The sequence below is a fragment of the Sinocyclocheilus grahami genome, unplaced genomic scaffold (assembly GCF_001515645.1).
Source record: "Sinocyclocheilus grahami isolate Dianchi unplaced genomic scaffold, SAMN03320097.WGS_v1.1 scaffold17.1, whole genome shotgun sequence".
NCBI classification, from domain to species: domain Eukaryota; kingdom Metazoa; phylum Chordata; class Actinopteri; order Cypriniformes; family Cyprinidae; genus Sinocyclocheilus; species Sinocyclocheilus grahami.
Window position 1 is genome coordinate 4,155,766 of NW_015505196.1, and position 12,332 is coordinate 4,168,097.

The window sequence follows — 12,332 nt, forward strand, 5'->3', positions numbered from 1 at the left end:
TTTCGGTTTTCGGCCTTGGTTTCCTCTTTTTCGGTTTTCGGTTTCGGCCAAGAATTTTTATTTCGGTGCATCCCTAGTTTTCTTATTCTTTTGTTTTTACTTGCGATCTTTACAAAACGCATTACATTACGTATTTCATGGCACACTCGTTTTATGCACCAAAATGTTTTGGCGCCACCTATTGTTGTGGGTGTATTATTGACATGTCAAAGTCTAGACCCTGAATATAAGATGACCGCGTTTTTTCAGATGTATTTCCAAGAAAAAAACATCGTCTTATATTCGGGACAATACGGTAATTATTTATATGGGAGTTTGCAGCAGTGACAACAGCGTTCTGTTAACAAACTCACACACTCTTTTTCAGCAACGGCCTGGTTGTAGTAGCCTATATAGTGAATGGCTCAGTTTAGGTTCCCCCTACACAGTTTGTATAGTTGGTATGTTCCACGTGGTCCATCAATATACTGAAGGCGGAATGTACAATGCATTCGCTAGTAAATAACCGTAGCACGAGAGTATCTTTTAGGGCTGCATGATAAATCGCATGCGATATTTAAAGGAACACTCCACTATTTTTGAAAATAGGCTCATTTTCCAACTCCCCTAGAGTTAAACAGTTAGTTTTACCGTTTTCGAATCCATTCAGCCGATCTCGAGGTCTGGCGGTAGCACTTTTAGCTGTAGCTTAGCATAGATCATTGAATCTGATTAGACCGTTAGCATCTCGCTCAAAAATGACCAAAGAGTTTCTATATTTTTCCTATTTAAAACTTGACTCTTCTGTGGTTACATTGTGTACTAAGACCGACGGAAAATGAAAAGTTGCAATTTTCTTGGCCGATATGGCTAGGAACTATACTCTCATTCCGGCGTAATAATCAAGGAACTTTGCTGCCGTACCATGGGTGCAGCAGGCGCAATGATATTACGCAGCACCTAAAAATAGTCCCCAGCTAGGTAACTTCCAATGTGACCGGCACTAAGTTTGTGTAGCTGGTTATGTTGACGGAAGTTAGCCTATTTTCAGGCGCTGCGTAATATCATTGCCCCTGCTACACCCATGGTACGGCAGCAAAGTTCCTTGATTATTACGCCAGAATGAGAGTATAGTTCCTAGCCATATCGGCCTAGAAAACTCGCAACTTTTCATTTTCCGTCGGTCTTAGTAGCCTACACAATGTAACTACAGAAGAGTCAAGTTTTAAATAGGAAAAATATAGAAACTCTTTGGTCATTTTTGAGCGAGATGCTAACGGTCTAATCAGATTCAATTATCTATGCTAAGCTACAGCTAAAAGTGCTACCGCCAGACCCGGAGATCGGCTGAATGGATTCGAAAACGGTAAAACTCAACTGTTTAACTCTAGGGGAGTTGGAATATGAGCCTATTTTCAAAAATAGTGGAGTGTTCCTTTAATGCGCATCTTGTCAGTAAAGCCGCATCTGTAATCAGCGGTAAATCTATATATATGATCATATATGATATATGATATCATATATGATCGTGGTTTTGCGCAGCCTGTCAGTGAACAATGGCTCTGTGTAGTTAATGCTGCTCCATGTGAAAGCACGCACGTGATGGAGATTTACCACTGATTACAGAAGCGGCTTTACTGACAAGATGCTCATTAAATATCGCATGCGATTTATCGTGCAGCCCTAACTTTGTCAACACGCAGATGAACAGAAACGCAACACTACTGTGTGAAAGGACCGGACAGCGTTCTGTAACGTCATACAGTGAGAGTTCAGTAACTTGCTTGGATGTAATCTGTGTGTCATCTGTGTTCTGCTGCAAATAAATAGTGCTGCTGCAAAGTCTCAATTTTAAATCCAGGGATGGAAAAATAGGAATTGACCTATTGTTTAAATGTGATCATTAAATTTTATACGGCTGTGATTTAACTAATTAAACGTGAGCATGTCATGTTTCAAAATAAAAATGCAGTTAGCAATCACCAAATAACCCACATTTATGCCAACATATGCCGTGTTGTTTTGATCTACTGATGATGAATAATTAATATTTTGTGTGATTTATGGTGTTTAAATCATAACTGTAAACTCATATTTCAGCCAGGAACGTTTTGATGGCATTTTCCTTTCGTATTACCTCGGTATAATGCCCGTAATAACGTAGTGTTTACTTTATGTAATGGCTATATAATTCTGCTGTTCCACAAGCGCCACCTTGTGGCAAAGAGTGAATTTGCATATTTGCTTATATTCACATTTTACGCAGAACAGTGTTGTGAATGTTAACTGGCATATTATTAACAAGACAAATAACGAAATTTGACAAATAATTGTTAGGAAGCTTAAAAAAAAAGAGAGGTTTTCTGGGGTCGGGGGGCCTACTGTAATGCTGTAGCCCAGGGGCCTTTGGTTATCTTAAGGCGCCCCTGCCCTCACATGAAATTACATTTGCGAAAGAATAAAGTTTCCAGTTAAAAAGAACACAAAAACATTTTTCTCCCGTCTCACATTTTTTTCCATCACCATGTCCCCTTAGCGCAGATTCCCAGTTACACAGATTCCCATTGAATGGATGACTGGATTTCGTCTGCAAAATTAGCATTTTAAGCGTTGTTTAGTAATTTTTTCTCTCTGTCTCTCAGTATTTTTCTCACCGCTGCTTTGGGAATGCCAGAGGCTCTGATCCCAGTCCAGTTGCTGTGGGTCAATCTGGTGACGGATGGTTTCCCAGCTACTGCTCTCGGCTTCAACCCCCCTGACCTGGACATCATGTCCAGACCCCCACGCTCACCTAGAGAACCACTCATTTCGGGTTGGCTCTTCTGCAGATACCTCATCATCGGCTGTGAGTCATTTACACGCATCACTCCTTGTTATTAAGATTAAAACCTTTCATTACTGTATATAGGATAATGTTATTGATCAGGTTAGATCAGATTCTATAATACACAAGTGCAGTCATAATTTTTTTCATTTCACTTAATCATGCAGAAAAAAAGACCAATAAATTTGTGCAAAAAACTTTTCTCCAATTTATTGTTGAAATATTTAACATTTAAATGGTGGCTGTCATAGAAAGTTGTTTTCATTCAACTGATTGATTGGTTTATTCAAACATACAGTAAATGAGACATCATTAACAGGTTAAATGGTTAGTTCACCCAGAAATGAAAATTCTGTCATTAATCTTGCTTAGACAACTTTTGCCCCCTTTCATCCAGACCAGCACGTACTACCCCCCTGCCCCCTGGCTGTCCGATGTTCTCCGTGAACATTGCTCTAGACTCAGGGCTGCAGAGAGGAAATGGCACAAATCAAAAAAACTCGACCGACCTTAGTGCGTATCAGTCACTCCTCTCTTCCTTCTCTGCAAATGTCTCCACTGCTAAAACTACATACTACCACAACAAAATTAACAACTGTTCTGACTCTCGCACACTTTACAAAACTTTCTCTTCTCTTCTCTGTCCTCCTCCCCCTCCTCCTTCATCAACTCTTACAGCTGATGACTTTGCAATATCCTTCATAAATAAAACAAGAAACATCAATGACCAATTCTCCACACCACAAACCGATGTTACCTTCATAACGACAAATACACACTCTCTCTCCTCCTTCTCTCCACTCTTGGAGACGGACATTTCCAAACTTATCATTTCCAATCATCCTACTACCTGCCCACTTGATCCTATCCCCACTCACATACTTCAGGCCATTTCTTCTTCAGTCATACCTGCGCTTACTCGCATTCTCAACACCTCTCTTCACACTGGTACATTTCCCACAGCCTTTAAGCAGGCTCGGGTAACCCCACTGCTTAAGAAACCCTCTCTAAATCCAGCACTTTTACTCACCCTCATGTTGTTCCAAACCCATAAAACCTTTGTTCATCTTCTGAACACAAATTAAGATATTTTGATGAAATCCGAGAGCTTTCTGACCCTCCCAAAGAAAGCAAGGGTCCTTACACGATCAAGGTCCAGTGCAGAAAATTGCAAGTCATTCTCTCTGTCGAAATCTGCAGACATGAAGACTCTGCTTGTAAACAAGGCGCAGCGCATCCGGGTTCTACGTCAGAATGCCAGCTCCTGCGTCAGCAGCACAAACCACTGATGTCACATGGACTATTTTAACGATGTCCTTACTACCTTTCTGGTCCTTGAACGCAGTGGTTGCGTTGCTGTCTATGGAGGGTCAGAAAGCTCTCACATTTCGTCAAAACTATCTTAAATCTGTCTTCTAAAGATGAATGAAGGTCTTTAGGAACGACATGAGGGTGAGTAATTTATTACAGAACTTGAATATTTGGGTGAACTACCCTTTAAGTAATAATATAATAGATATGTAATATAGTGCATATCTGTCACACCACATTAAAGAGTATCAATATGGGAGATGCAGTCTACAAGTAAAAGTTCAATTGTTGTTCATGCGTCAACAGAAAACAGCATAGACTAAAATACTGATGTTGGAATTTCAGAGTCAGTATTGGTTCATTAAAATTAAGATCAATTCTAATTGATTAACCAGTATTGTCAACCCAGCCGAAGTAAACACAAGAGAACAGTCAACAGGCTGAACTTTCTTACACTCTCTTTCAGACCATGAATTAAATTTAAAGAACCAATGAACTCAATCTGAATATGTTGATTTGTTAAGTTGCATTGCCATCTCTTTCTCTCTCTGTTTTGTAGGTTATGTAGGGGCAGCAACAGTTGGAGCTGCTGCCTGGTGGTTCATGGCAGCTCATGATGGACCAAAGCTCACTTTCTACCAACTGGTAATAAAAAATAAGTACACCAAAACAAAATAATTTACTGCAGTGTCAAAGAGTACAGTTTTGAGTCTTGTTTTGTCTTAAACCAGAAGCTTTATTATAGTAAATATATAATTTTTCTCTGTTGTTTCTTCTATAGTCTCACTATCTTCAGTGCAGTGAAGGTCATGCTGAGTTTGCAGGAGTGCAGTGCTCAGTGTTCGAGTCTCCATACCCCATGACTATGGCGCTGTCTGTGCTGGTCACTATAGAGATGTGCAATGCCCTCAACAGGTATGTGATTTTTAAAAACCCTGTAATGATAGAAAATCACTGCTGAATGTGGAGAATAGCACACATGGCACATATATACAATTTTGACTTGGTATTTTCCTGTCAAAAAAAAACTTGCACTATAGTGTTTGTTATTATTTGTATACAGTGTATTGTACATCAGTGTGTTGTATATCTAATACATACTCTATCGTTCAGAATTTTGGGGTCTTTCCAATTTTTTCATGATTTTAAAACAAGTCTCTTATGCTCAGACTGCATTTATTTGATCAAAAATACAGCAAAATAAGTAATATTGTGAAATACTATTACAGTTTAAAATAGATATTGTCTATTTGAATATATTTTAAAATGTAATTTATTCTTGTGATGGCAAAGCTGAATTTTCAGCATCATTACTCCAGTCTTCAGTGTCACATGATCCTTCAGAAATAATTTGAATATGCTGATTCACTGCTCAAGAAACATTTTTCATTATTAGCAATGTTGAATACAGTGCTGCTTATTATTTTTGTGGAAACCATGATCATTTGTTTTAGGATTATTTAATTAATAGAACATCATTTACTGGAAATTGAAAGGTTTTTTAAATTTCTTTCCAAAGAAAACAAAAAGGTTATTGACCCCAAATCTTTAAACGGTAGTGTAAATACATTTAAGTAAATGTCATAAATGTAATTTCGATTTTGAAACAATATGTTTGTTTGCATAGTGATCATATTGAAACGGCAGAACTTTCTACCTATGTTTAAGACAGCAGGGAAGCATGAACTGTTCTTATTGTCTTTGGGTGTGTATGTTTCAGTTTGTCAGAAAATCAATCTCTACTCAAAATGCCTCCTTGGTCAAACCCCTGGCTGATGGGAGCCATCTGTCTCTCCATGGCCCTACACTTCCTCATCTTATATGTGGACCCTCTTCCCGTAAGTATGCATCTGTGTGCTCAAGAATTTGGAAAGATGATGCAGCACAATCTCAGAAAAATGCTTGGGCATAATGAGGAATGTGATAAATGTGCGTGTTTAATAGTTTGGACTTGTGCATGCCTGTCTGTCATAAACCACAATGAAAGTAGTTGCCTAATCAATCAGGAAATGATTGCTATTAATTTCACTGATGATGAAAGGCTTCCCAAAAAACCGAAGGAAATGACTGAGGGTAATACAGTAAATCATAACCCCCTCATAGCTTTATGGAATATTTGTCATTATTTATAGTACCGGTCAAAAGTTTTATACTCACCAAGGCTACATTTATTTGACCAAATTACAGTAAAAACAGTAATATTTAATGAAATACCATAAAAATTTAAAATAACTGTTTTCTTTTTTTATTTTAATTTATTATTAATTTATTTCTATGATAGCAAAGCTGAATTTTCAACATCATTACTCCAGTCTTAAGCATCACATGATCCTTCACAAATCATTTTAATATGCTGATTTGGTGTTCAGGATTATTTAACGAATGTAAAGAACAACATTTATTTGAAATAGGCTTTCGGTAACAATATAAAAGCCTTTATGGTTACTTTAGATTAATTTAAAGGGGTCATATGATGCGATTTAAATTTTTCCTTTCTCTTTGGAGTGTTACAAGCTCTTGGTGCATAAAGAAGATCTGTGAAGTTGCAAAGACTAAAGTCTCAAATCCAAAGAGATATTCTTTATAAAAGTTAAGAGTCAACCACGCCTACTTAAAACGGCTCGTTCTAACACGCCCCCACATATCTACATCACTATGTGGGAAGATTTGCATGACGCCATCCAAATGTTCACGCAAAAAAAGGTGTAATTTTTATTCTCGCTGTAGTATTGTTGCCTCTGCCATGTCATGAAGGCGCTATGTGTTTCGTTGTGAAAGTGAAACTACTTTGTTTGGCCTTCCAAAAGAGGACGATATCTACTTTGTCATGCCTAGAGCTGATCCGTGCTGGTCGCTGAAGAAATACATCAACTTCGCGCTGTTGATCGCCGGATCGGCTTTCACCGTGGACGAAGCAGAGTCCAGCCCGGGGTCATGTGGTTGCCACAAGCCTGCCGGCCCTCTCCTTTGTCGAATCCGCCGGCCGCGCCATTCCCTGGCTGTTCCTCACTGTAGCCCTCCGGCCTCCACTCACTGTAGCCGCCGGCCTCCGCTCACTCAAGCCCGCCCGCCGCTGCTTACTAATTCCGGCCTCCACTCACTCTAGCCCGCCGTGTGTGACGCTGTGTTTCGTTGTGAAAGCGAAACTACGTTGTTTGGCCTTCCAAAAGTGGACACGACTAGAAATCAGTGGTTAAGTTGTATTTACAACACTGTTCCAGAACAGTTCAACCCAAATATTCAGATGTGTCCAGCATATTTTATGAAGGACTGTTTCCTGATCCTGGTACAAATTTCATTACACCAAATACACAAAATAATGTTCTTTTTAGCAACATCATATGACCTCTTTAATGCATCCTGTCACAGCCATCTGCTGGAGTGCCCATAACAGCCACCAGAGGGCATTCCTTCTGGATTATAGTTTGTCTGTTCCAGACTTAATTTCCCTTCACCCTTTGCTCTGTCTGTTAGTTCTCATTATTTTCAGTCATTAGTGTCATTAGTTTTATTAGTTCCCCTATATATACCATGTTCTGTTTGCGTGAGCATTGTTTTCTGCCTCCTGTGTTGTGGATTACTTTTTGTCTTTGCTTTCTGTCTGTTGCCGTGTTTTGGATCTTTGTTTTTGGATTATTAAAACTACACTTGGATCTTCAATGTTTTCCACTAGTAATTCCGTGACACATCCTTGCTGAAAAAAAGTATTATTTTTTTAAAATAAACTCTTGCTAACCCCTTTTGAATTATAGTGTCATTCCAAAAACCTTCATCCTCAGAAACCATGTGGTAACTTATTGTGAGAAACAGAGAAAATCAGGTATTTGTGACTAACACAAAGCTATTATTTTGCTTTAGTAGCTTCTAATAGCATAGAAAAATTTACTGGCAAATTTAATTGCAATGGCGTTCTGTGGAAGAAGGTCAGTCAAAGGGTTTGGAATGATCTGAGGGTGAGTAAATGATGACAAAACTTTCATTTTTAAGTGAACTATTCCAGTAAGCAGTAGCTATGTCTGTTATTTTTTGTCTCTGTAGGTCATATTTCAGATCCGGCCGTTGTCTTGGCCCCAGTGGGTGACTGTTCTCAAGATGTCTCTGCCTGTTATTTTAATGGATGAAGCCCTGAAGTTCTTGGCCAGAAACTACATTGAGCCTGGCAGCGATCTGCAGCTGGAGGAGGATGGAAACGCAGCCAGTGGAGTGACTGGCAAGCTGCGACAGGCATTTAGGGGTGTGTCCTGGTCATTTGTGCTCATCTCTGGCCCATTGCTGGTCTGGATCTTCAGCCTGGACTCAGACATTACCAACATCTTCTGGGATTAGAAAGGAAGAGGATGTGTGTGAGTGCGTGTGTGAGTATGTCTGAGTCAGAGAGAGAGAGGCAGACAGAAATGTGACTGATGAACAGAAGCAGTGCAAAGATCCAGTGCAGAACGAATTTGGTGCTCCGTGTGAAAACCAGAAGTATGAATGAAATCTAGAGCAAGACCAGGACAACCACAGATAAAGGAATGCTAGGAAATGCTAGGGACAGATAGAGGAAGGGAAATTGAATTCAGTCTTCAAAGTTTTGTGCTCATGACCACCTTCTGCTTATCAATGTGTCACTTGTTTTGCATTATTCTTCAGTTTTTTTTATTATTATTCTTTGTATTTTTTTAATACACATACATCTGTATTCGTTTTAGCCTGAAATTTTAATTAAATTAGTTTGTTTTATAAAATGAGTTTTTTTTTATGCGTGTAATTTCTGTATTACTAGCGACACCAAATGCCTTATATTTGTTTAAGGAGCCTGACCAGGTGAGACATAACAATGTTGGCTCATCCATTGGAATGAATTTAGTGGGACTATCATTTTAACTAACATATGAAAGACAGTGTAAACATTTGGTATCGCTATTGGCACAGAAATGACACTTCCCTTTTAAGCAATGTAGCTGTAACACCCCAAAAGCATGGCAATTGTCTGTCAAAGACTCATTTTACCACATACTGTCACATATCCCTGATTTAATTCTTTTTTTTCATGTACGTCTTATTTGTAATGAAGGCTAATTTTGTTGGGCCCTAAAACATTTTAAATAAATGTTTAGGGGTGTTGCTTTAAGTCAAAGCAAGTTCAAAAAGTAAATTCAGCTTATCAATGTGTCACTTGTTTTGCATTATTCTTCAGTTTTTTTTAATTATTATTCTTTGTATTTTTTTAATACACATACATCTGTATTCGTTTTAGCCTGAAATTTTAATTAAATTAGTTTGTTTTATAAAATGAGTTTTTTTTTTATGCGTGTAATTTCTGTATTACTAGCGACACCAAATGCCTTATATTTGTTTAAGGAGCCTGACCAGGTGAGACATAACAATGTTGGCTCATCCATTGGAATGAATTTAGTGGGACTATCATTTTAACTAACATATGAAAGACAGTGTAAACATTTGGTATCGCTATTGGCACAGAAATGACACTTCCCTTTTAAGCAATGTAGCTGTAACACCCCAAAAGCATGGCAATTGTCTGTCAAAGACTCATTTTACCACATACTGTCACATATCCCTGATTTAATTCTTTTTTTTCATGTACGTCTTATTTGTAATGAAGGCTAATTTTGTTGGGCCCTAAAACATTTTAAATAAATGTTTAGGGGTGTTGCTTTAAGTCAAAGCAAGTTCAAAAAGTAAATTCACCAAGAAGAGTGTTAAAAAGTTATTTTTTAACCTCTTGGGGGAATAATACCAAGTTCCATTAGTTATCGGTTTGATGTTAAAAATAAAACCTTTTTTTTTTTTTTTTGTAGCATAATAAAATACTTTTATGTTTTCTGGCATTTTCTTTTTATTATTTGTTTGGTACCCAAACCATTGTTTGTTTTTTTTATCAAGTCATAATGTCAATCATCTCTATTTTGTCTTGCCATTTATTTAAATTTCCCCAGATTTCCACAGTCATGTGACATTTCAGCATCTTACCTGGAACGCTTCCTTGTAACTGTAACTATTTTTGAAAACTGTCACTCTCTTATATGCCTACTATTCAGCAATGCATCCCATTTTAAATGATGAAATACTATTTACATTCTTCAAACTGTGTGGCTTATGATCTTTTATTCGGGTATGCCAGCTAAACTGTGCTTCATTAACTCTTCAAAGTGACGTGACATGTGGCCAAGTATGGTGACCCATACTCGGAATTAGTGCTCTGCATTTACCCATCCTAAGTGCACACACACAGCAGTGAACACACACAAACCGTGAACACACACCCGGAGCAGTGGGCAGCCATTTATGCTGCGGCGCCCGGGGAGCAGTTGGGGGTTCGGTGCCTTGCTCAAGGGCACCTCAGTCGTGGTATTGAAGGTGGGAGAGAGTCACACCGCTTGCAGTCACGTCTCTCATTCCCTTTTTTGTGGGGCTGGGTTTTTAGAATTCTCATGTTCACATTGAATCATTACTTTCGAAATGAAGAGGGGATTTTCTGAAATATTTTCAATGTGACTGCTTTAGTTTCATTGCTGTGCCTCTATGATGGGAAAAGTTGTTTTGCCTGCCTTTTCTCATTTAAAACGGACCCTCGTCTGACCAGGGGCCAATTAATTTTTATTAAGACCAAACATCATTATCAGGTGTCCGATCATTATATTCTGGTCATCAGGCGGATGCTGAAAACTTTTGGCAATAGCATCTGTACTTGATCAGAGCCCAAAAAAGAATGTTTTCTAGAGTTCCAGAATTGGTTGATGATTACTTGTTAAGAACAGAGAAAAACAGGGAGCGATTAAGTTGAATTCCGTAATAAGGTGTCAAGTTCCAGGGGAAAAAGGGACAGGTTCATGTTCATTATCAGTTTATTTCATGTCATTGTTTCCCTAATCCATCTCTGAGTCTTAATGTTTGTTTTTTCATTGAAAACCACTCCACAAAAAGGAGCTTTATGAAAGAGTAAAAACCCTGTTCTTTCTATTTCAGATTCTATTTATTTCCTATTTCTTGAAAAAGAATACATTTTGAATTTTGTTATTCATACACTTGATACCGTAACTGTCATTTCATCGCTGTTTCATTAACAGGGAAATGGAAACTGCTTCATGAAATGGAAAATAAACTCTTGATTTGAAATTCACTTGCTGTGTATTTTTTTGCATTTTTAAACATGTTGAAACTGATCAGATAAATACTACTGTAAATATTAAAAAGTAAAATTATTTTTTTCAAAAAAATCTTTATTGAAATAAATATATCACAATAAAAAAAGCATATTTCCAATATATACCGGAGGAAATGTCAGATGCACAAACAAGGTCTAACATATCATATAAAAAACATACATTAAATGATAAATAAAAATAAATACATATAAAAATGTCAGGATATTTCAGTACTTTTAGCTTTTTAAGACAATTTAGGACACACATGTTGCATTGTATGTAAACACGCCCCAATGACCTGATCCACAAACACTTTAGTTTTGTCCCACATAGAGAGTTGTTGAATTTCAGAGGGACATGAGGGATTTGATAAATTGCACTTTTTTTCTTCATCTGAGAATCTGAGCATCTGCAAATACAAAGAAACATTGTAACCCATCTCGTGTTACATATGCATATGAACTGCATTCATCTAAAACACATCATTACCTGTAAGTTATGAATTTGGCCTTGAATTTCGTTCTTGATTTTATTGCCATCATTCTGGAATGTCACCTCGCATTTATAATAATCATCAAGTTTCTTTAAAACTACACACTTTGCCTGAGGAAAGAATAAATACATATCATATCAGGTACAGTACAGTGGATAAGCATTTCCAAAGCTAAAAGGAACTGTCCAAAGTAAAATGTCACCCAGTAACTTACCACTCCACAGTCATTTTCTGAAGAGATAGTACTGCTTGGAGTAAGTGTGAACTAAATATACAAATGGAATTAGCATTAGATTATAAACCAATTAAAAACAGATTGGGTGGTAAAAAAATAGCCTACAGCAAGACATTCTACTTCAGGTTCCTTTCAGATCTTTCTCTTGTCCTTGAAGAAGCCCAATGAATTTCTGCCATAGCATAATACAAACCCGTCCTCACTTTTGACATCACTGTGTGGTACAGCAATACACTGCATATATTTTTATTGTACATTTGTATAATGCACTTGTATCTGAACAACCCCCCCCCCCCCCCCCCCCCCCGCACCCAAACTGCACACACCCACACCACAAACTCA

At 37.8% G+C, this 12,332-nt stretch overlaps 1 protein-coding gene and 1 long non-coding RNA gene across 2 annotated transcripts in view; both read left to right on the top strand.

The window, feature by feature from the left end:
• LOC107551445 (sarcoplasmic/endoplasmic reticulum calcium ATPase 2) overlaps nucleotides 1-9,240 on the top strand; it is a 27,137-nt gene extending 17,897 nt beyond the window's left edge. The window contains exons 19-23 of the mRNA XM_016233051.1: nucleotides 2,622-2,824; nucleotides 4,674-4,759; nucleotides 4,896-5,029; nucleotides 5,835-5,952; nucleotides 8,153-9,240. Of these exons, the coding sequence (XP_016088537.1) occupies nucleotides 2,622-2,824; nucleotides 4,674-4,759; nucleotides 4,896-5,029; nucleotides 5,835-5,952; nucleotides 8,153-8,440 (829 nt within the window). The 3' untranslated portion in view covers nucleotides 8,441-9,240. The remainder of the gene's footprint in view (nucleotides 1-2,621; nucleotides 2,825-4,673; nucleotides 4,760-4,895; nucleotides 5,030-5,834; nucleotides 5,953-8,152) is intronic.
• A 31-nt stretch (nucleotides 9,241-9,271) lies between these two features.
• Nucleotides 9,272-10,930, top strand: LOC107551469 (uncharacterized). The gene is made up of 2 exons (XR_001604772.1): nucleotides 9,272-10,266; nucleotides 10,482-10,930. It is a non-coding gene; the product is annotated as an uncharacterized lncRNA (long non-coding RNA).
• Nucleotides 10,931-12,332: the final 1,402 nt, after the last annotated feature.